Source organism: Lepidochelys olivacea, assembly GCF_965140295.1.
Source record: "Lepidochelys olivacea isolate rLepOli2 genome assembly, chromosome: 5".
NCBI lineage: Eukaryota > Metazoa > Chordata > Testudines > Cheloniidae > Lepidochelys > Lepidochelys olivacea.
In genome coordinates, this window is record NC_140415.1 from 122,150,556 (window position 1) to 122,174,581 (window position 24,026).

Here is a 24,026-nt window from a genome sequence, read left to right on the forward strand (position 1 = left end):
TATATTTATGACAAGCTCTTTTAGCCTTTTTAACCAAATTTGGCTACTCTCTTCATGTCTAGCCACTTTGAAGACATATCTTCATGTCTAGCCAAAGTTGGAACAGAAACTGAGTGGTCTTCCCATGAGGAGTTGTGCTGGTTTATATCCAGTAGCTACTACTGGTGTTGATCTGTAACTCAGAAGACCAAGGAATGAATCTTCCTGATGCAAGATTTTCTTGGCTGTCTATATAGCTCTCTCAGCCTCTCCATTCACTCGTGAGTAATGTGGGCTGTAATAATATGATCACAATCATATTTCATTTGGAATTAAATTCTGCTGCAGTGAATTGTAGTTCATTATCCATTGCTAGTTGTTCTGGAATATCAAAATGAACAAAAGTGCACTTCAGTTTCTTGATAACCCTGCAATGTTATGTCTTTCATGTACATTATTTCTATATACCTGGAAAAATAGCCCACTACGACCAGATAATGATGTCCTCTAAATCACATAAATCTGCGGTTAGTTTCTTTCTTCCAAGGTCTCTCTGGTTAAGAGCACTTGTACATTGTAAATTTGTACTGGATGTTTTTTCAACAGTCCAAAATCCTTCACAAATTCTTCCATCCTTCTCACTATGCCAACCATGGCTGTCACACTGTGGCTGAGAAAGCTGTTAATCTTTGATCACATACAAAGACAAAAGCTAGGCATTTGAAATGTAGGTTGCTTCTGTGATGAACTGGCGCATACAGTTCAGAACTGCTAGTTAGAACTGTGAGAGGTAACTTCAGCTCTGGGAGGGGTTGAAGGTGATTGTAACTCCCTTCCAAGAGGACTGTGCCATAAACTCCTAAGCCAATTTTAAAGTCAATAGTCTTGCAATCAATATTCAATTTCACTCTCCAGACAGTCTCCATGTTATCACAAGCGATAGATCCCAGAAACAATGGCTCTTGATTGTTTGTAATATGAGTCAACTCCCTGACTTCTTTGGTATGGCTAACAGCTACAAAATGATCATATTTCATGCAGTTATTACCATCATGTGCTTCTGGCTGACATGCATCATCTCTTGGGATCTGACTTTTTCCACATCTTGTGCACATAGGCTGGAATTTGTCCCTCTTATCCTGGGAGTTCTCTCTCTCCTTGCCTGAAGGGTTTTATGATAAACTGTAAACAGACACTTGTGTTAAAAGTTCTTGGCTAGTTTTTCAAGTTGCTCTAGGGTTTGCTATTTCATTAGCTCAGAATGCTTTGCTCTCTGTCTAGCTGTAGATAGAGTTAAATCTCTTTTCAATTGTAGCTACTGTGATTATCACTACAAAAGTTTTTTTTTCTCCTGCTGATAATAGCCCACTTTAATCGATTGGTTTCCTTAAGAGTTGGTATGGCAACTCCCATTTTCTCATGTTCTCTGTATCTATCTATCTTCCTACTATATTTTCCACTGCATGCATCTGATGAAGTGGGCTTTAGCCCACGAAAGCTTATGTTCAAATAAATTTGTTAGTCTCTAAGGTGCTCCCTTTTCCTTCTGTGAAAAGTTTGTGTGTGTCAACCCAGTAACCAACCTCTCTGATATTTTAATGTTTTGCATTCTCAAAAATCAGTTTCCAGCCAATGTATGCAGCGCTCTTATAAAACATTCAACATTTTCCCCTGGTTCTTGAATTCTCTGGTGAAAATATGCTCTTTCATAAATCACATTTCTCTGAGGTATAAAGCATGCATCACATAGTCAGAACTTTCAAAGTCATCTTTGTGACTGTCTTCAGTAAAGTCAAAGGATTTAAAGTTCTGCTGGCTTCCCCGTAGCATAAATTAAAGAAGATACCTGTATATCATCAGTTTCCTTGTGGTGACTGGTAGCAATGCAAGATCTTGCAAATATTGTTTCTAGTCAGTTCATTCTGAAGGTTTGTCAAAGTTTAAGTTCTCTGGGGGCATTGAAGAGTGGCATATTGATGAGATCCTGCAACTTTTGTTGCTTTATTCCTTTAGTTTCTATTCTTAGGCCTGGTCAACACAGAGGGGGGGGCGGCCAGGAGGAAAATCGATCTAAGATACGCAACTTCAGCTACAAGAATAGCGTAGGTGAAGTCGATGTATCTTAGATTGACTTAGAATCCCCCGTCCCCCCACTCCCCCGTCGACTCCGCTTCCGCCTCTCACCCTGGTGGAGTTCCGGAGTCGACAGCAAAGCGATCAGGGATCGATGTATCATGTATCACGTCTACACTAGACATGATACATCGATCCCCAATAGATTGATCACTACCCGCCAATCTGGCGGGTAGTGTAGACGTGGCCTTAGTTTACTCTTTACACAATGTCATGTTCCTGTGCCAGATATCGACTTGCTTATATATACCATAAGATCTTTCAATGCTGTCAGCTATGAGTAAGGTTCCTTTAAATAAGGTATTTTACACACATCACCACCTAGTGGCCAAACAGTATAATACAATTTAGTATGCCATTACAAAGAGGATCAATGAGGGGACAGATATGGTAGGAGTAGCAGAAGAAAGATGATCCTACCACAAACATTTTGGATTAACTGTAGAAGCAAAAGGTGAAATGCAGGGAGGCTGCAGTAACTGAGATGAAATGTAATCAAACTTCTTTTTAAGAGATGAAATGTCTCATCTCAGGATGGGAGAGTGCTGGAAACCATTGTACTATAGCTAGGATGAAAAAACTTTCATAAGACACTGTTTAGAGGCAATATTAAGAGGGAAGTAGGCATGAACTGCACAACAGAAGATGCTTTCAGATGTCCTTGCTGTTACACAGAAGTGAGATTTTAAAAAGAAAAAAATAATTTAGCTGCATTTTTTCTAACTTGTTTTAAGTAGGTAGTTACTATATCAATTACATGTTTTACTCCTCCAATCCAATCTCCCAACCCCAGAATATGGCTAATGGGCCTATCAGAAAGCTGCCCCACCATCCTCAGATTTTGATTCAGTCTGGCTCTTATCCTCTCTGCATTCGGACCAGGCACTCTCCTCTTCCTTGGATGATGGTCATTGAAACCACAGGAAAAGACGGCTGCCTATTCTCCATTCTAGTACCCGGCTGGGTCCCAACCTGCAGCAGCCCACAGCTGCAACTGCACTGAAAGCATGGAGCATGCCTAGTGTGGAAATAATATTTGGAATTTAACTGCTAAAACCTAAGAAGTTTCTATTGAGCATGTGCAAACTGCAAATTTTCAAAGGCTAATAACAAATTTCAACAGTTTTTCACAGGGATGACAAAAGGCACATCCTTGATAAAAAGGCCCCCTGCCGAATTTCAAGTCTCTGTTCTAAAGAAAGGGTGGCACTAGAGATGTTGAAGAAAGCATCACAAGAAATTTTTCACATTGACAGAACAATGTATTCTTTCCCAAGTCTCAAAAATGTCAAGCGTTTTGGCTGAAATTTAAAAAACGTCAGCCTGAAGCAAACAGCTGGCATGGAAAATAATCAGTCCAAACAGTTAAAGTCTGGCAAAGTTATAAGCAACTTAAACAAAAGTCTTATTATGGGATGTATCAGGCAACCTTAAGTAATGGGGCTGGCAGCCCCACCTATAATGTTTACTGTAAAAAAAAGAAATTCACCTGAAACATTTTTTGAAGAGATCTTCTGGAATGTGAAGTATTTCCTTGGGGCACAACCTGAATTTGTGACAAGATACAGCCTTTTAGTATGAGAGGGACTATGCCAAGCTAGATTTTCAGCTATCTAAAATTCAGTTATATTAGTATAAGGCTTTGTTCTGCTCTGAAAAGTGACAGTAAAATGGTATCTGGTAGTAGTCATCACTGAAGCACCATGCAGTCAGGGAGGAGGCAGCACTGGTCACAGAACAAACTGTAGCAAGATTGGGACAAGATGCCTAGATAGCAAGACTGGTTGGTGGGAGGGCAGAGGAACATAGCTTTACATCCACAAAGGCTCCAAGTAGCCAAATAGTTATGCTGGAGTGTAACACCTGCCCTCAACAGAGGCTCCCTGTCATCTTTTCAGTACAATAGAAAAAGGGAAACTTCAAGCAATAGCTAAGTTGTCTACAAAATGTAAGCAGGCTGATTCGGTCTCCTTTCCATCTCCCATTGTTTTCTGTGTCCTTTTTTCAGCCTCTGTTTCCCCACAATTTTCCCTACCCAGTCACTTTCTTTGCTGGCAGAGCATGCTACTGACATAGTAGAGGAGTGACAGATTCACCAGGGGAAATAGAGAAGGCAGAAGAATAAAGTACATAGTCTGCCTACAATGCCTCTGCAACACAGAGGTTCCCCTGATGGTCAGCAGGGAAAGCTTCAGGAGTATACCTGAAACCTGGCTGACTGCATAATGATCCTGAAAGGCTATATAGCATAGGTAGAGCCCTACCAAATTCAGGGTCCATTTTGGTCAATTTCACGGTCATAGGATTTGTAAATTTCATTATTTTAGCTATTTAAATCTGAAATTTCACAGTGTTATAACTGTAGAGGCCCTGACCCAAAAGGGGGTTGTACGATGGTCACAAGGTTATTGTAGGGAAGGAATCTCGGTATTGCCACCCCCATCCTTACTTAGTACTGCTGCTGGTGGAAACACTGCCTTCCGAGCTAGGTGGCCGAAGAGCAGCGGCTGCTGGCCAGGGGAACCCAGCTCTGAAGACAGCACCACCACCAGCAGTGGTGCAAAAGTAAGAATGGCATGGTATGTTGTTGCTACCCTTACTTCTGCCTTCGGGGTGGACCCAAGGCTAGCAGCCACCACTATCCAGCTGCTCAGCTCTGAAGGCAGCAGCGCAGAAGTAAAGGTGGCAGGGTATTGCCACCCTAACTTCTGTGCTGCTGTTGGCAGGGCGCTGCCTTCAGACCTGGGTTCCTGGGCAGCAGCCACTGCCCTCTGGCCACCCAGCTCTGAAGGCAGTGCAGAAGTAAGGGTGACAGTACCCTGACCCCCCTACACCTTGTAACAACCCCCCCCCCCACAAACCCCTTTTGGGTCAGAACCCCCAGTTTGAGAAACACTGGTCTGGTCTCTCCCATGAAACCTGTATAGTATAGGGTAAAAGTACAAAGAAGACCAGATTTCACAGTCCGTGACACGTTTTTCACGGCCTTGAATTTGGTAGGGCCCTAAGCATAAGTTTGAAAAGGCTGGTAAACACCAGAGCGTCATGGAAGATGCCCAACTACTGTCAGCCCTGTGCCCTATGGCCTTAGAAGCAAGAAGTGACTATTTCCCACAGCACCAAAAAGTAAAGACTCCCCAGCCTTCCTCTCTGCTTATCTACACAGGCCCGTGACTCCTTAGTCACACCACACAACTAATACTCACCTCACCGATCATTCCCCCCCCCCTCCACCCAGATACCGGCCACTGCTCCTCACACTTCCCTGCTCCTACCCCGACTCCCAGACACACATCCCCTTCCCACGCTGCTCCTCACACTTCCCTGCTCCTACCCCAACTCCCAGACACACATCCCCTTCCCCCGCTGCTCCTCACACTTCCCTGCTCCTACCCCAACTCCCAGACACACATCCCCTTCCCCCGCTGCTCCTCACACTTCCCTGCTCCTACCCCAACTCCCAGACACACATCCCCTCCCCCCACTGCTCCTCACACTTCCCTGCTCCTTCCTAAACTCCCAGACACACATGCCCTCCCCCCACTGCTCCTCACACTTCCCTGCTCCTAGCCCGACTCCCAGACACACACCCCCTCCCCCCACTGCTCCTCACACTTCCCTGCTCCTACCCCAACTCCCAGACACACATCCCCTCCCCCCACTGCTCCTCACACTTCCCTGCTCCTTCCTAAACTCCCAGACACACATGCCCTTCCCCCCCTGCTCCTCACACTTCCCTGCTCCTAGCCCGACTCCCAGACACACACCCCTCCCCCCGCTGCTCCTCACACTTCCCTGCTCCTATCCCAACTCCCAGACACACACCCCCTCCCCCCACTGCTCCTCACACTTCCCTACTTCTTCCTAAACTCCCAGACACACACCCCCTCCCCCCGCTGCTCCTCACACTTCCCTGCTCCTAGCCCGACTCCCAGACACACACCCCTCCCCCCGCTGCTCCTCACACTTCCCTGCTCCTACCCCAACTCCCAGACACACATCCCCTTCCCCCGCTGCTCCTCACACTTCCCTGCTCCTACCCCGACTCCCAGACACACACCCCTCCCCCCACTGCTCCTCACACTTCCCTGCTCCTAGCCCGACTCCCAGACACACACCCCCTCCCCCCACTGCTCCTCACACTTCCCTGCTCCTAGCCCGACTCCCAGACACACCCCCCTCCCCCCGCTGCTCCTCACACTTCCCTGCTCCTAGCCCGACTCCCAGACACACACCCCCTCCCCCCACTGCTCCTCACACTTCCCTGCTCCTACCCCAACTCCCAGACACACATCCCCTCCCCCCACTGCTCCTCACACTTCCCTGCTCCTACCCCAACTCCCAGACACACCCCCCTCCCCCCGCTGCTCCTCACACTTCCCTGCTCCTACCCCAACTCCCAGACACACATCCCCTCCCCCCACTGCTCCTCACACTTCCCTGCTCCTACCCCAACTCCCAGACACACATCCCCTCCCCCCGCTGCTCCTCACACTTCCCTGCTCCTACCCCAACTCCCAGACACACATCCCCTTCCCCCGCTGCTCCTCACACTTCCCTGCTCCTACCCCGACTCCCAGACACACACCCCTCCCCCCACTGCTCCTCACACTTCCCTGCTCCTAGCCCGACTCCCAGACACACACCCCCTCCCCCCACTGCTCCTCACACTTCCCTGCTCCTAGCCCGACTCCCAGACACACACCCCTCCCCCCGCTGCTCCTCACACTTCCCTGCTCCTAGCCCGACTCCCAGACACACACCCCCTCCCCCCACTGCTCCTCACACTTCCCTGCTCCTACCCCAACTCCCAGACACACATCCCCTCCCCCCACTGCTCCTCACACTTCCCTGCTCCTACCCCAACTCCCAGACACACATCCCCTTCCCCCGCTGCTCCTCACACTTCCCTGCTCCTACCCCAACTCCCAGACACACATCCCCTCCCCCCGCTGCTCTTCACACTTTCCTGCTCCTTCCTAAACTCCGAGACACACACCCCCTCCCCCCGCTGCTCTTCACACTTTCCTGCTCCTTCCTAAACTCCCAGACACACACCCCCTTCCCCCGCTGCTCCTCACACTTCCCTGCTCCTAGCCCGACTCCCAGACACACACCCCTCCCCCCGCTGCTCCTCACACTTCCCTGCTCCTAGCCCGACTCCCAGACACACACCCCCTCCCCCCACTGCTCCTCACACTTCCCTGCTCCTTCCTAAACTCCCAGACACACATGCCCTTCCCCCGCTGCTCCTCACACTTCCCTGCTCCTTCCTAAACTCCCAGACACACATGCCCTTCCCCCGCTGCTCCTCACACTTCCCTGCTCCTAGCCCGACTCCCAGACACACACCCCTCCCCCCGCTGCTCCTCACACTTCCCTGCTCCTAGCCCGACTCCCAGACACACATCCCCTTCCCCCGCTGCTCCTCACACTTCCCTGCTCCTACCCCGACTCCCAGACACACACCCCCTCCCCCCGCTGCTCCTCACACTTCCCTGCTCCTATCCCAACTCCCAGACACACATCCCCTCCCCCCACTGCTCCTCACACTTCCCTGCTCCTAGCCCGACTCCCAGACACACACCCCCTCCCCCCACTGCTCCTCACACTTCCCTGCTCCTAGCCCGACTCCCAGACACACATCCCCTCCCCCCACTGCTCCTCACACTTCCCTGCTCCTAGCCCGACTCCCAGACACACACCCCCTCCCCCCGCTGCTCCTCACACTTCCCTGCTCCTTCCTAAACTCCGAGACACACACCCCCTCCCCCCGCTGCTCTTCACACTTTCCTGCTCCTTCCTAAACTCCCAGACACACACCCCCTTCCCCCGCTGCTCCTCACACTTCCCTGCTCCTAGCCCGACTCCCAGACACACACCCCTCCCCCCGCTGCTCCTCACACTTCCCTGCTCCTAGCCCGACTCCCAGACACACACCCCCTCCCCCCACTGCTCCTCACACTTCCCTGCTCCTTCCTAAACTCCCAGACACACATGCCCTTCCCCCGCTGCTCCTCACACTTCCCTGCTCCTTCCTAAACTCCCAGACACACATGCCCTTCCCCCGCTGCTCCTCACACTTCCCTGCTCCTAGCCCGACTCCCAGACACACACCCCTCCCCCGCTGCTCCTCACACTTCCCTGCTCCTAGCCCGACTCCCAGACACACATCCCCTTCCCCCGCTGCTCCTCACACTTCCCTGCTCCTACCCCGACTCCCAGACACACACCCCCTCCCCCCGCTGCTCCTCACACTTCCCTGCTCCTATCCCAACTCCCAGACACACATCCCCTCCCCCCACTGCTCCTCACACTTCCCTGCTCCTAGCCCGACTCCCAGACACACACCCCCTCCCCCCACTGCTCCTCACACTTCCCTGCTCCTAGCCCGACTCCCAGACACACATCCCCTCCCCCCACTGCTCCTCACACTTCCCTGCTCCTAGCCCGACTCCCAGACACACACCCCCTCCCCCCGCTGCTCCTCACACTTCCCTGCTCCTTCCTAAACTCCCAGACACACACCCCCTCCCCCCGCTGCTCCTCACACTTCCCTGCTCCTATCCCAACTCCCAGACACACATCCCCTCCCCCCACTGCTCCTCACACTTCCCTGCTCCTAGCCCGACTCCCAGACACACACCCCCTCCCCCCACTGCTCCTCACACTTCCCTGCTCCTAGCCCGACTCCCAGACACACACCCCCTCCCCCCGCTGCTCCTCACACTTCCCTGCTCCTATCCCAACTCCCAGACACACACCCCCTCCCCACGCTGCTCCTCACACTTCCCTGCTCCTACCCCAACTCCCAGACACACACCCCCTCCCCCCGCTGCTCCTCACACTTCCCTGCTCCTATCCCAACTCCCAGACACACACCCCCTCCCCCCGCTGCTCCTCACACTTCCCTGCTCCTACCCCGACTCCCAGACACACACCCCTCCCCCCACTGCTCCTCACACTTCCCTGCTCCTAGCCCGACTCCCAGACACACACCCCCTCCCCCCACTGCTCCTCACACTTCCCTGCTCCTCCCCTTCTGCCCCTCAGTTACCTCCCACTGCTCTTCGCTCTCCTCCCGCCCCGCCGTTGCCCAATCTTCGGCCCGGCCCCGCCCCCTAGCCTCGTTTCCTATAAGGCCCTGGAGTGTCGCCCCGCCCCCTCCGGCCGTCGGCCCCGCCCATCACGAGGATGCGGCGGTGCGAGAACAGTGCCTCGGCCACTTGTTGCCATGGGGGTGGGGCTAGGTAACCAGGAGGCGGTCGGTGGGCGGGGCGAGCGGTGACGTGGCGCCCCCATTGTTGTGCCCTTTCCCCCAGTGCCGCTCGGCCGTTGGAATCCGGCGCGCCAGGCCCGAGCCTGCGAGAGACGCGCCGCGCGCCGGCCTTGGGGCTCGCCTTCCACCGCCCCCCCCCCCCCCGCCGTCCCTCTCTCCGTCCGGGGGGCTCGGCCTCCTCGTGGCGTACGCGGCTGTCGGCCATGCTGCCCAACACCGGGTAAGCGGGACCGCTCTGTCCCTGCGAGCGTCCGCCCGTGCACCCCTCCCCCCGTCTGCCTGCGCCCCCGCCTTGCCTGCCTGCGGGCCCCCCCCCGAGGCCCGCCTGTCTGCCTGCGGCCCCCCCCCGAGACCCGCCTGTCTGCCTGCGGGCCCCCCCCCCGAGACCCGCCTGTCTGCCTGCGGGCCCCCTCCCGAGGCCCGCCTGTCTGCCTGCGCCCCCCCTCCCGAGACCCGCCTGTCTGCCTGCGCCCCCCCCTCCCCGAGACCCGCCTGTCTGCCTGCGGGCCCCCCTCCCGAGACCCGCCTGTCTGCCTGCGGGCCCCCCCCCCGAGACCCGCCTGTCTGCCTGCGGGCCCCCCCCCGAGACCCGCCTGTCTGCCTGCGGGCCCCCCCCCGAGACCCGCCTGTCTGCCTGCGCCCCCCCCCGAGACCCGCCTGTCTGCCTGCGGGGCCCCCCCCCCGAGGCCCGCCTGTCTGCCTGCGGGCCCCCCCCCCCGAGACCCGCCTGTCTGCCTGCGGCCCCCCCCCCGAGACCCGCCTGTCTGCCTGCGGGGCCCCCCCCCCCCGAGGCCCGCCTGTCTGCCTGCGGGGCCCCCCCCCCCCCCCGAGGCCCGCCTGTCTGCCTGCGGGGGCCCCCCCCCCCCCCCGAGGCCCGCCTGTCTGCCTGCGGGGCCCCCCCCCCCCCGAGGCCCGCCTGTCTGCCTGCGGGGCCCCCCCCCCCCCCGAGGCCCGCCTGTCTGCCTGCGGGGGCCCCCCCCCCCCCGAGGCCCGCCTGTCTGCCTGCGGGCCCCCCCCCCCCCGAGGCCCGCCTGTCTGCCTGCGGGGGCCCCCCCCCCCCCCGAGGCCCGCCTGTCTGCCTGCGGGGGCCCCCCCCCCCCCCGAGGCCCGCCTGTCTGCCTGCGGGGGCCCCCCCCCCCCCGAGGCCCGCCTGTCTGCCTGCGGGGGCCCCCCCCCCCCCCCCGAGGCCCGCCTGTCTGCCTGCGGGGGCCCCCCCCCCCCGAGGCCCGCCTGTCTGCCTGCGGGGGCCCCCCCCCCCCCGAGGCCCGCCTGTCTGCCTGCGGGGGCCCCCCCCCCCCCGAGGCCCGCCTGTCTGCCTGCGGGGGCCCCCCCCCCCCCCCGAGGCCCGCCTGTCTGCCTGCGGGGGCCCCCCCCCCCCCGAGGCCCGCCTGTCTGCCTGCGGGGGCCCCCCCCCCCCCGAGGCCCGCCTGTCTGCCTGCGGGGCCCCCCCCCCCCCCGAGGCCCGCCTGTCTGCCTGCGGGGGCCCCCCCCCCCCCCGAGGCCCGCCTGTCTGCCTGCGGGGGCCCCCCCCCCGAGGCCCGCCTGTCTGCCTGCGGGGCCCCCCCCCCCCCGAGGCCCGCCTGTCTGCCTGCGGGGCCCCCCCCCCCCCCCCGAGGCCCGCCTGTCTGCCTGCGGGGGCCCCCCCCCCCCCCCGAGGCCCGCCTGTCTGCCTGCGGGGGCCCCCCCCCCCGAGGCCCGCCTGTCTGCCTGCGGGGGCCCCCCCCCCCGAGGCCCGCCTGTCTGCCTGCGGGGGCCCCCCCCCCCGAGGCCCGCCTGTCTGCCTGCGGGGCCCCCCCCCCCCGAGGCCCGCCTGTCTGCCTGCGGGGGCCCCCCCCCCGAGGCCCGCCTGTCTGCCTGCGGGGGCCCCCCCCCCCCGAGGCCCGCCTGTCTGCCTGCGGGGGGCCCCCCCCCCCGAGGCCCGCCTGTCTGCCTGCGGGCCCCCCCCCCCCCCCGAGGCCCGCCTGTCTGCCTGCGGGCCCCCCCCCCCCCCCGAGGCCCGCCTGTCTGCCTGCGGGCCCCCCCCCCCCCCGAGGCCCGCCTGTCTGCCTGCGGGCCCCCCCCCCCGAGGCCCGCCTGTCTGCCTGCGGGCCCCCCCCCCGAGGCCCGCCTGTCTGCCTGCGGGCCGCCCCCCCCCCGAGGCCCGCCTGTCTGCCTGCGGGCCCCCCCCCCCCCCGAGGCCCGCCTGTCTGCCTGCGGGCCCCCCCCCCCCCCCCCCGAGGCCCGCCTGTCTGCCTGCGGGCCCCCCCCCCCGAGGCCCGCCTGTCTGCCTGCGCCCCCCCCCCCCGGAGGCCCGTTGTCTGCCTGCGCCCTACCCACCTGCTACCCCGCCCTTGCCCTTTTCTGTCCGCCTTGGGTCCAGCCCCGTGCCCCCCAGGGTCTGTGCCCATTCCCATCTCACCTGTCCTACGTCCATCTCCATGCCTCCTTGTGCTTGTCTGTCTGCTCCCCCCCCCCGCTGTCAGTCTGTCTGCACCAGTCAGATGCACCCCACTCCCCCCCCCCCCCCCCGTGCTTAAAGTGGTCTGAAAAAAGTGGTTGGGGGGGCATCATAATATGGAAGCAACAGCAGCTTTGGTAAGATGGGAGAGTAAAGCTCAGTGACCGTGTCCCCATTCCATTTTTCCCCTTTTCGATTCCCCCCTCTCCAGTTTAAGCTTTGGGGACCCCTCCGCATGCCAGCTTATGCCCCCACTTGCATTCATGTGTCTCAAGCTGTGAGCCAGGGTGCGTGTGTCCAGCATGTCCAGGGTGCTGCGAATGGGATCATCTCCCTTGTGGTGTATTTTGTGCTTTCTGGACTCAGCTTTGTGGGTGCTGTGTTCATCCATCGTGTACTCTGGACAAAGCAACCAGTCACATAAACTATTCTTGAGGGATTTAAATTTTTTTTTTTTTTTAGTAGAGTTAATGTGAGTGTTCCTTATTTCTCACAGTAATTTGCCTGGTTGTTATTAACATAGCAGTGTGAATGTACTAAGTAACTGCCCCAAAGGACTTGCAATATATAGGCTCCTACACAATTGGACAGAATAGCACTGCAGAGTGGGCTAGCTAGGTTTAAGTGATTCATTATCTATCATATTTATTACTGTATTGCCTAAGGACCAACCATGAGTGGGATCCTGTTATGTCAGGCACTGTACAAATATAGAGTAGTTGACAGTCCCTGTCTTGAAGACCTTTTAATCTAAATAGATGTGAAAGATGGAGGGAACGAGAAAGGAGTATAACATACAAGTAAGTGTCTTAGTGACTGGTTAACCCCCAAAAAGGCTTGTTGAAATAGAGGTATGTGAGCATACACTCATAGTGATGCTCCCCTTGCCCCCATGAGTTTTCAAGGCCAGGCTCTAAAGTCTGGGAGAGGTAAAGCTCTTCAAAGAAAAGGTTGCCAGAATTGTTTTAATAGGAGCCAAACATTGCACTTTTCCATAGTCTTGTTTTCAGAAACTGCTAAACCATTTTGTCTGAAATTTTCCAAAAAGCAACTTGAGGTAGAAGCCTAGCATGGACATTTTTTTGCCCAAACAGTTAAAGTTTGGCAAAGTTGTAAGCAACTGAAAACAAGATGTTATAATGATGTGTCAGGCATCCTTAATAATGAGCAGTACTACCAACCCCACATATAATCTTTATATAATAAAAACATAACCTATATTATAGACCTAAAAGGATCTTTTTTCCCTTTTCCATAATAGCCATTTTCCTCTTAATAGGTTGGTTTTCTTTGTGTCGAACAAGCCAAAGTACAAAACTATGTTATAACATCCATGTTGTAACTGGGATCCTGATTTTGTAACTGCAGAGTAGATGGGATCAAAGGTAGCTGCCAGGAGAGAAGCTTCAGCAGGGCAAAGGGCATGAAGCCGTTGGTGGGAGGAATTGAATGCAGAGATGTGGGCAATGAGAGAGCTATGGAGAGTTTTGTATGACTTGCCGAACAATATATTTAAGACTAGAAGATTTTGCAATGTAAATGATTAATCCAAATTATTTAGTGTAGCCCTTGCTCTAAAAAGTGGGTCAACTTCATGTGTTTATATCTTTTGAATTTAGGGACAACTACTGCTTTTTCCTTTTGTTGGCCGTGCAGGCTCTGCAGAAATTAGAATCTAGTCAAGTAACTTTTGAGCTTTATTTGGGTTCTCTTGATCTTATAGCTGCATGTTCACCAATTGACCTCAATCCTGCTGTGGGATCTGCTAGACCAGGCCCCTGCAGGGCTCTGTTGACTTCAGTGGAACTCTGCCGGGGTATACGGATTTGTGCTGGTGGATCCAGTTGCTAGAACAGGTGACTGGGTCCCAGTCTTGCTCTTTCAAGGCCAGAGAATTTTCTCTTTTGAGTGTATTGGGACTAGGAGTGTGCTCAGAGTTTGCAGAAAGCTAGCTGAGACCCAGAGAAAAGTTATGAATAAAGACTGGCCCAGATTTTCAACAGTATGTATGCTGAAGTGCATGTGTGCACAGCACTGTGTGTGTGTGTGTATGTCTGTATGCAAATTGGGGTTGCTCTTGCGTGGATTTGTGCACATTTGAAAATTTAGATCTTTGGTTTTTCACTAAATAATGGAAAATAATTGACGGTTACAGATTTTATTCAGAACAATAAAATACACTTCCCTTTTTTGGAAAACCTATCACTTGAGAGAGGATTGTCAAATACTTCTTTTAAATTCAGTAATACTTTTCTTATGTACCAAATTTTGACCTCAGGCTGTAATATGTTCACAAAGATAAGATAGTTTTATTGCACTCATTTTAAAGTTAGTTTAAATCAAGGTACAGGGAGGGTATAAAGGGCATAATTTTTAAACTTGACATCAATAGGAGCTCACCAACTCTGAAAACCAGAACACTTATTTTTGGCTTCGATACCTCCCTGCAGCCCCGGTACATTGTTAGTGTTGTGATTATGAATTGAAACATCAGATCGTGTTTAAGTTAGAACACTGCTGTTTTTATGTTTAGAATTCTGTAATTTATAACACACTTTGCAAGCTGTGTAAGTGGATTATATTATGCAGAAGAAGTTTGAGATATTGTTGAGATTTCAGTTCAGACACTGCACTCTTACTCTGTTGTCAGACTGCAGCACTTATAAAAGTTATTGTTTGAAATCATGTATTGAGTATTCTTGCAAAACGGAGAGGATCCATTTGTGTGGCTCAAGTGGTCTTTTTGGCCCTACTGTCTATAAACATATTAAATTATCCACTTGCACTGACTCTGTCATATAATGTTGTACTGCAGCTTAATAAGTTTCTGGTATACCTACATTAAAACTTATATATAAGAAATAGTCAAAAATTTTAGCACTAATTGTAATTATTTTTCCTCTTTAAGATAACTGAGAAGTCACTTAATTTATTGTTTTCACACTGGAATGAATGAACCCCCCCCTTCTCTCCCCCCCTCCCGGTTTCTAGGAAGTTAGCAGGATGTACTCTCTTCATCACGGGTGCAAGCCGTGGCATTGGCAAAGCAATTGCTTTGAAGGCTGCAAAGGACGGTGCAAACATTGTGATAGCTGCTAAGACAGGCGAACCTCATCGCACTCTCCCAGGAACGATCTACACTGCTGCAGAAGAGAGTAAGTTTTAAAGAGAGAGGATGGTCTTGTTAATGTGTTTGACTGGGACTCCGGAGACCCGAATTCATTTCCTGGCTCTGCCACAGACTGTGACACCTTGGGCAAATCACTTAGTCTCTCTCAGCCCCAGTTGCCCATATGTAAACTAGGGATAATACTTGCTCTATCTCACAGGGGTGTTGTCAAGGTAAATGTATTAACGTGTGTGAGGTGTGAAGAGACTATGGTGATGGAGACTGTGTATCTGTATGAAGTGTATGTGCATAGATATAGATATGTGGATAGAGAGTTTATGGTATTGGCACATACTATTCATTATTTTAAAGTTTCTTTTCAGTGTTTATTAAATGGTAGTCACAGAATAAAGTGTGATGTGATATTCCAGTTGGAAAAAAAAACTTCCTAGAATTTGATTATTGTGGTAACGAAATAATAGTTGGTTAGATATGACTTGAGTTTCTTTCATTCCAAATTTTTTACAATTAAAAATATCCATTGAACCATTAATTTAACATGTACCTCACCTAACAAACATGTTAAAAGTATTTTATTTTAAAGAAGTAGCACCACTACAATTGTTTTCTTACTTTAAGCCAAGCTACTATTTGTTGCCAAAATAACGCTTGCAAATTTACAGCATTAGAACAGTCAACCCGGGTGCACGCCTATGTCTACGCACATACATCTGTAGGCTCTAGCCCTAAAACAGTATTTAGTTTGGTTATTTCTTTCAAGAATTTTCACAAAAGGAAGAGCATGAGTTAAATTACTCCTGTATGTTTCTTAATAGTGGTATGCTGTAGTCTCCATAATTTATTTGGGGGGAAGCAGTATGATAGAGCGAGAAGCAGCAATCCTTATTTAGGTTGCGTAGTATTTCTCAATATAAAAATTCTTTAGACCGTTTTAAAGTGCTCTAGTACTTCTATGGTTTGCAGCAGCTCTTCAAAATTTGTCAGGGGAATAGGTCTGAGGTCGGGAGCCATGTAATTCCAGGCAGGTTTGGTAGGCTTTTGAGCCACCTCATGTCAGTTTTATTCACCGCATCCTGCTCTTAACTTGTTACCAACCGTCCCCCGCCCCAAGTTTGCGCATGTGGTGCCCCATCATGCCTCTCACAAAACACATCTGGACAGGACACAGACAAAGTAAATTCTCCATCCATTCCCCCCCTCAAAGTACCCTTTGGCCTAGGGAATGGTGCACAGGGCTGGAAACAAAGAGACCTCTGCTCACTAGGGCTTACTCTGTTCTTTAAATAAATAAATCGGCTTGCTAGAGAAACACTTCCTTCTTATTTTTCCTGCCTCCAAAGTGTAGAATTCCTCCCTCTATTCCCACAAATTATCCTGGCATGAAGGTCAGGATGAGCAATATTTACTCCTGGACCCGTGACTGGCCCTTTTCCAATCAGTTAAAGCAGTATGACGTTGGTTATTTTAAAACAAATATTTTATTTTTTTAAAGGTACATTTGGAACACTAGAAATTTATAGTGATTGAAGAACAGGCCATACTTTAACGTTTAGCTTTTTCCCAATAACATGAAGTATTCCCCCTTTCTCCAAGGAAGTCTCGCTGAAGAATGCATAATTGCAGATTCCCCTTTACCTTTCATCGTCAAACAGTAGAAGATGTTGCTGTATAGGAAAGTTAGTTTTCTCTTAGGAATGAATGTGTCTGTGTGTACTGACCCCCTAATGCCACTGTGTGGGCTTGTGATCCTTTGCAGCTCTTAAATTTTCTGGTTTGCCACAGTTATTAACTCTCATTCCTGTGAGGTGCTGAGTAGCTTTGACTCCTATTGAAGCTAGTGGAAGTTGATGGTGCTCTGTAGCTGTAAAGATTGCATCATATGTTTCTGAAGTCTGTTTGATAATCATTACCACTGCTCAGAGAATATTTTATCCCTTTGCTCAGTGTAAGAGCAAGTTCAAAATGAAATGTCTTTTTTTTTTTCTTTTTCCACTATACAGTTGAAGCTGCTGGAGGAAAGGCTTTACCATGCATCGTCAATGTGAGGGAAGAACAGCAAATAGTTGACGCAGTGGAGAAAGCTGTAGAGAAATTTGGAGGTATAATGAGTGATCATGGAGGGTGTTGTGTGTGTGTGTGTGTTAATGAAAAGCCTTCTAAATTTTCTGTCAAAATAGTCAAAAGGTTAGCTTAAAAACATTGAATAAACTTGGATAGTACACTTTGTTTTTTCTCTGCTTTTTGTTTTAAATGGTTGAGTTTAAAATATTAACACAAAATGAATTATTTTAAAATCAGGAATAGACATTTTGGTGAACAATGCGAGTGCTATCTCCTTGACTGGCACCTTGGAAACTCCTACAAAGAAAGTGGATCTTATGATGAGTGCTAACGCAAGAGGAACCTATCTTGCGTAAGTACTATATGGGGGGAAACTAAATTGTTTAAATACATCAGTAGATTTAATTACATAATTTTCAACCTAGTTAACAATATCACTTCATGCAGTAACTTTTATAGTTATCTTATTATGCTAACTTTTTAATTTGAGGTGAAAGTTTAAGGTATAAGGTGTATGTGCGTGTACACACACGTACATACATGAATGAATAATTGAGAGATTCTGAATGAATGGTTGAAGATTAACTCTTGCAACTCTATTTTCGGTTGAAAGACTAAAGGATGTGTCATTGGAAAGATTTTCTCCTAGGTTTGCAGTAAGATCTAGGGCCCAGATCTACAAAGATATTTAGGCCCCTAACATACTTTGAAAGTAATGGAAGTAAGGAGCATAAATACCTTTGTGGATCTGGTCCTTAATGTCTGATTTTGAATGCTGGTGACCGGTGACTTTGTGACACAGAAGTATTCAGGCTCTCCATACAGGAAACAAACAGCTAAGTTTAATGCAGTTCTGGCAAATGAACTTCAGATCGTAAGACCCCAGGTTTTGCTAAAACTTTCCTGTTCTCTTGTTCTAAATGAAATCATTATAAATGTTAAATCACTTTGTATATTTTTGTGATGGGTGTATCTTAATTGTAAATTGCCTTCTTACAAATGTTCCTTTTCAGCCCTATGAAGGAAAAATGCCTGTCAAATGATTTACAGTAAACAAATCAGAATAATTAAGAAGGAAATCAATTTTCAGTGAAAGAAAATGTGGTCTACAATTCCATCATAACAATATTGCTTTCATTACTTCATCAAATATCACTGAGAGTTGACTCCACAATTGTATGGCTCTTTTTATATTTTGTTCATCTTTCCAAATTGGTAATGCACTAAGATGAAATCTCATATTTTCTAGACACTTAGTGTATCATTTTTTAAAAATTGTTCAGAAAATAAAACCTTAATTTTGAGGCTTTCATTCAATTAATGCTTGTTGTGATCAAGGAGCTCTTTGATCTTTTGAATTCTATTCTTAGCACGACATCCGTAGTGCTACATTATAAAGATTAATTTGTTTTTAAAATCATATTGTCTGAGTAATGAACCTAACCTAGTGAAAAGGAATTGCATATTTGTTTGAAATGATTCTGATCTTTTAAAAATAGTATAAAACCTGTGGGGGTGGGGAGGGAGAAGGAGGTTGCTATAAAAGTAGTTTAAAAATGGTAAACAACAAAAACACTTTTCTGTTTCTTATACTATATGTTGTACTAAAGAAGCTATACTTAAGGAGGTGGTCTTTGTTTTAGTTTTTTCCTAACGTAGTTGTAACGTGTTACTTAACTATGGGTAAAGTGCCACAGTTCATTAGGGAAAATCATCCTTTAGAATAACAGGCAGGAAAACATTTCAAGAAAATATTGAAAAACACCCTATGAATGTCTGCCACATTGCCACATCTCTGAATAAATACTCTTTTCTCATTTACAATATTACAGTCGTATTTTTCTCAATAATGGCAACCACATTTCCTCGGTGGTGACATTAACTCTGATTAATATCTGTAAGGAGTGCTGACATTGCTATCTCTTCTTTGTTTGCTACAGTGCATTAAAAGGGGAAAATAGCTTTAGTTTTGTGTTGTTACCCATTGACAAATATGAAAGATAAATGACACCCAAAGAAAAATATTTACCAGGTGTTGTCAGTTGGTGTGTGTTAGGGGGCTTATTCCTTCACCCACTTACTTCCCTGGTCCTTCTCACATGAACAGAGAGCAACAATACCCGAAGTCCAAAGGTGCAAACAATTCGATGTTTATTGGGGTGAACTTCCAGCAAGCATGATTCCAGTTTCCTTCCTTCGTATCCTCCTTCCCAGCTCTGACACCACAGAGCCTTACACCTGTGTCCCTGTTCCCATTCCTACCCTTAGCCAAACATGATCCCAACTTCCTTACTCCCATTCCCTGTTCCCATTTCCCCCTTTAGCAAAACATGATTCCAATTTTCTTACCCCCATTCCCTGTTCCCATCTCACACACCCACATGCCCACCCCCACCCACACCCCAGTCACTTCCTCATTGACTACAGATTATATAGTAAAACTTGAGTTCTGCTTAGCTATACCTTAACCAATCATTTTCCTGAAATTTAACTAACCAATCCTAACATATTGTAACATGATTATGTAACCAATTATATCCCACCACCTCAATTAGTTTACACCCAGCAAAATTAATTATACAGCAGACAGGAACAATCACAGAACCAGACAGAGATTATACAGACAAACAACAGCAAAGTGGGAACTATAATGACAAAACAATACAGAAGTGAGGGTTTCACATCCCAGCTATTGATAAGTGAGTTCTTGCCAGACAGGATGCTATCAAACTAAGTTTCCTTTTACATTTTCTAGGCACTTCCCTTTCTCTGGAGGTGATAGGAATACAATCCTGTCCTGATAGTGCCTAACAGCCCAATAGCACCTTATTTCAATGTGACTAGTTTGGAATGTGAGGATGTGACCGTTCGCTTCCCAGCTTATGGCTGCCTCTGCTGCTTAGCCAAAGGCCTTAGCCTAAGAACAGGGCCACAAACTGTCACAGTAAGAGAAGGCCCTTACACTGGCAGACAGTGGTTTTGATTCTTTCTTTTATACCTCTATCACTAGCCAAGTGATAAGAATACACCTAAATTCTTAGAGTACAGGCCTTTGCAGACAGGCTCTCCATAATGCTGTCCCAGCCATGCACAGATAGTTGGTTCAGCAGACCTCGATAGTACTACCCAGAAAGAAAGATCACCGGCATGGTTCAGTGACAAAGGCACTCGGCCAGGTTTATTGCCCTCAAGGCATGGTATTGGTGCCCTGGCTCTGTGGTTACAGGTGCACTAACACACAAGTGCCCACTGGCAAGGAACAGCTCAGTCAGCACGAGGAATTTCTGTTGTCCCCTCAGCCTCACAAATGGTTAAGGTGATATATCCCGATATTTATAGATTGAGACGAACAACTTACATATCACCATACGTGTTTCATGACATTTGCTTGTTACCTCCCCTAGTATCTTGCTCCAGGCATTTCTGCTGTCAACCCTCTATCTGGAGTTCGGTCAGGATGTACCTGGGCTAATCTTTTGGAGAGTGTTCACAGACATACCCAGTGTCTGTCTGCTTCTTAGGAGTGCCTGTGTCCTAGCAACACTAGCAATACCTTTGCCAAGATCATGTATCAGACAGTGAATTTATAAGCATCAGCTTTAATACATGGCCTGACTTTGGTTCATGACATGGCCTAACTTTGATTATGGTTCAGGCCTCAGATCTTATACCAGGTCCACTGCTCCAGGCTCTCTCTGTCCCCTACACCAGGGAATGGTCTTTGTTACTACCACTGTAACTATTAGTTCAGAAGACCTAGGGCATAATCTATCCACACACTTCATCCCCTTTTTTCTTCTTCCCTTGCTGCTTGTGTAGCCAGGTTCTATTAATAAATGTGTGAAAAGTCAGTTCTTTAATGAGATTTGTGGTAAATTCCACGTGCAGGATACTACATTTATTAAGATTAGTAGCATGGTTGTGTGTGGTTTTTAAATTTTCTATTTTATATATGTTCTTATCAACATGGTCTTGGTTTACACACTTGCAGAAAATTAAAGCATACATTAATTTGAGTTATACAGTATCAAAAAAATTGCATTGAAAGGCACTCTCCATCTCAACCAAAACCATCCTTGCCCAACCCTCCCACTGAGAAATATAATGGCTGCACGTGTCTTACAAAGTGCCCAGAAGGTGAATGGACTTGGGCTTGTTGGACCAAAGGAAGAAGCAGATTTCATAGTCATGGCTGTAACCTTTGGAATTGAAGGCAAACATTGTTTTTCTTCAGATGAGAAGTAATTTAATGTCTGATAACATAAAAATTAAACATTTTGTTTAAATATTTGAGTTCTGGTTGACTATGAAACAATTATTAAAGTAGACTGGAAATGTGTTTAATCCTACTTACTATTTTAATACTTTATTGTGGCATAACCTAGAGATCTTAACCAGATTCAGGCCCTGGTGTGCTGTGCACTGTTCAGACTTACAGTAAATGACAATCTCTACTCCCCAAATTGTTGACGGTCTGAAGCCGCACCCCTGTAACTGACTGCACATAACTGCATGTAATCAATTGTGGGATTGGGGTCTAAAAGCTTATATCAGTTTCTCGCTACTACCTATCGTAAATTACATCACTTTCCAACAGATATCCATTTGTAGCACTAGCTTTAGAGATGGCAATTGTATTGACCAGCTTTTATAAGAAACAGTTTGCATCTTATTTATGGTAACAAGTGCCTTATACACTGTAAAGTCTTTGGACTTTTGAACTGAAGAAAATGGGTGCAGTTTTCTTTTTAACGGAGAATGGGATTTTCCCTATAGTATGTTTTTGTGAAAGGGAAAAAAATTAAAGGATGACATGCATGGCTAATGTGGAAGAAAAACCTCTCTGCTTAATACATTGGATAAATTGTTTAACAGTCTGAAAATATCTAGCTAAAAGTGTCACAATTAGAGCTCTTGGATGCTGAGCACTTCTGAAAATCTGCCTCTATTTGTGGGTTTTAAGTTGTTTTGGAAAATCTGGCCCAGTGTGCATGCATAAATATTAGGAAGGACTTTTCATTTAGGTAAGATGACATTATCTTGGTTCTCTGTTTAGATTAAGCAGAATATTGATATGAGGGCAGGTGCAAAGTGGGGGGCGGGGAGAGGGAGAGAGGGATAGCTCTGGTTTGAGCTTTGGCCTGCTAAACCCAGGGTTGTGAGTTCAATCCTTAAGGGGGCCATTTAGGGATCTGTGGCAAAAATTGGGGTTTGGTCCTGCTTTGAGCAGGGAGTTGGACTAGATGACCTCCTGAGATCCCTTCCAACCCTGATAGATATAGATATATATAATATTTATTTATTTTATAATTAAAAAAAAGATTGGAGTAGATTACTTTGAGATTTTACTTTAAAAGATGCTGTGTCTCCACTGGTATCTTTAAAAGATAGTAGCTTTGCCAAAATTATAAAATTTTTGTTTAAAAGAGATGCACCTGACAACTACTAAATGTCTAATTTTTGTTTCATTTTCAGGTCTAAAATATGCCTTCCTCACTTAAGAAAGAGTAACATTGCTCATATCCTTAACATTAGCCCACCACTTAACCTGAATCCCATATGGTTCAAAAATCATTGTGGTAGGTGGTGTTATATTTACTTATTTTTAAAATTTTTTAAAATGAATAATTATGAAATGCACAAGAGTGACAGGCCTGGATACTGAAGCCCTTGCTTTACCATAGCCTGTACTGTACCTGTTGTTTCTGGGGAAGCCTACACAACATGCCTCATGACTATTTCAGGGGTGAGAGGGTAATTCACTCTCCATGGCCCTGTCAGTCCTTTCCCATATAAAGAATACCATTGACATAATTCCATGAAACACCATGGTAGATGGTAATAGTTGTCCTAATCATTTCCTTACCTAAAAAACAGACAAAATTACCCCCGATTTGTCATTCTTTTATAAGAATAATGAAATACAATTTTCTAGTCATGTGGGCCAGAAGCAAGTCATAGACCCTATGTGTACGGAACAGCTTGATGACAATTCTGCTGTCTCTATCCTCTTCAAAGTGTTTTGTGCCAAAGGATGGCAAAAACTTAATTTTTCAAACCTACAGTGAAACTAGATCACCTTCTTCGCCTGTTAAAAGTTTCTGTATTTGCCATTTTAGTGCAGTTGAAACAATAATAAATGGCAACATAAAGAAGTTAATCTTGACAGAACAAGAAGCAATGGTCTCAAGTTGCAGTGGGGGAGGTCTAGGTTGGCTATTAGGACACATTATTTCACTAGGAGGGTGGTGAAGCACTGGAATGGGTTACCTAGGGAGGTGGTGGAATATCCATCCTTAGAGGTTTTTAAGGCCCAGCTTGACAAAGCCCTGGCTGGGATGATTTAGTTGGTGTTGGTCCTGCTTTGAGCAGGGGGTTGGACTAGATGACCTCCTGAGGTCTCTTCCAACTCTAATCTTGTATGATTCTAGATTCAAAACTTTTAGTTAATTAAAAAGTTCAATGCAGACCCATTCTCTTCCCAGTTCTTACTTTATGCAGATTGTTCCACACTAAGGAACTTCTTTTAATAAATAATTACACTACATCAAGGAGTAAAGAATTAAATCAGTGAATCTTAAAATTTTGTCGCAGACATTATATTTTTACCTGACTAAATAAAATTCTTACTTTGTCTTAGCTTATACCATTTCTAAATATGGCATGTCCATGTGCGTGCTGGGGATGGCAGAAGAATTTAAAGGAGAAGTTGCAGTCAATGCTTTATGGCCTCAAACAGGTGACTTGTTTTAAGATACTATAATGTTCTCTTTGATGTTAGTAGTTGTATTTCTTCTCTGCTCAACCTTCCATCTTGCAGACCTCTTGTATGTCACTTTGAATAGGCTTTCTTAAGATTGTTCAGAGCAGGTATTTGAAAATGAGTTCACTGTTCTGAGGGGTGGGGTTTTTTTTCTTTGTTTTTTGTTGTTTTTCATTGCTCAGATTCAGTGTTTTTCCTACAAAATAATGGTGTCTGGTAGATGCACCACTCTTTCATAGTTGTT

General features: G+C 48.4%; 1 protein-coding gene across 3 annotated transcripts in view; it reads left to right on the forward strand.

The window, feature by feature from the left end:
- The first annotated feature begins 9,419 nt into the window (after positions 1-9,419).
- The window catches only part of HSDL2 (hydroxysteroid dehydrogenase like 2), a 29,177-nt gene continuing 14,570 nt past the window's right edge, over positions 9,420-24,026 (forward strand). For 2 of the 3 annotated variants that reach the window (XM_084627872.1, XM_084627873.1), the window contains exons 1-6: positions 9,421-9,611; positions 14,820-14,983; positions 16,959-17,057; positions 17,257-17,371; positions 22,495-22,598; positions 23,660-23,758. In XM_084627872.1, coding sequence (XP_084483998.1) covers positions 9,595-9,611; positions 14,820-14,983; positions 16,959-17,057; positions 17,257-17,371; positions 22,495-22,598; positions 23,660-23,758 — 598 coding nt within the window. In that variant the 5' untranslated portion in view covers positions 9,421-9,594. Of the gene's footprint in view, positions 9,612-14,819; positions 14,984-16,958; positions 17,058-17,256; positions 17,372-22,494; positions 22,599-23,659; positions 23,759-24,026 lie in introns of all 3 variants that reach the window. The other variant, XM_084627871.1, reaches the window with a different exon arrangement.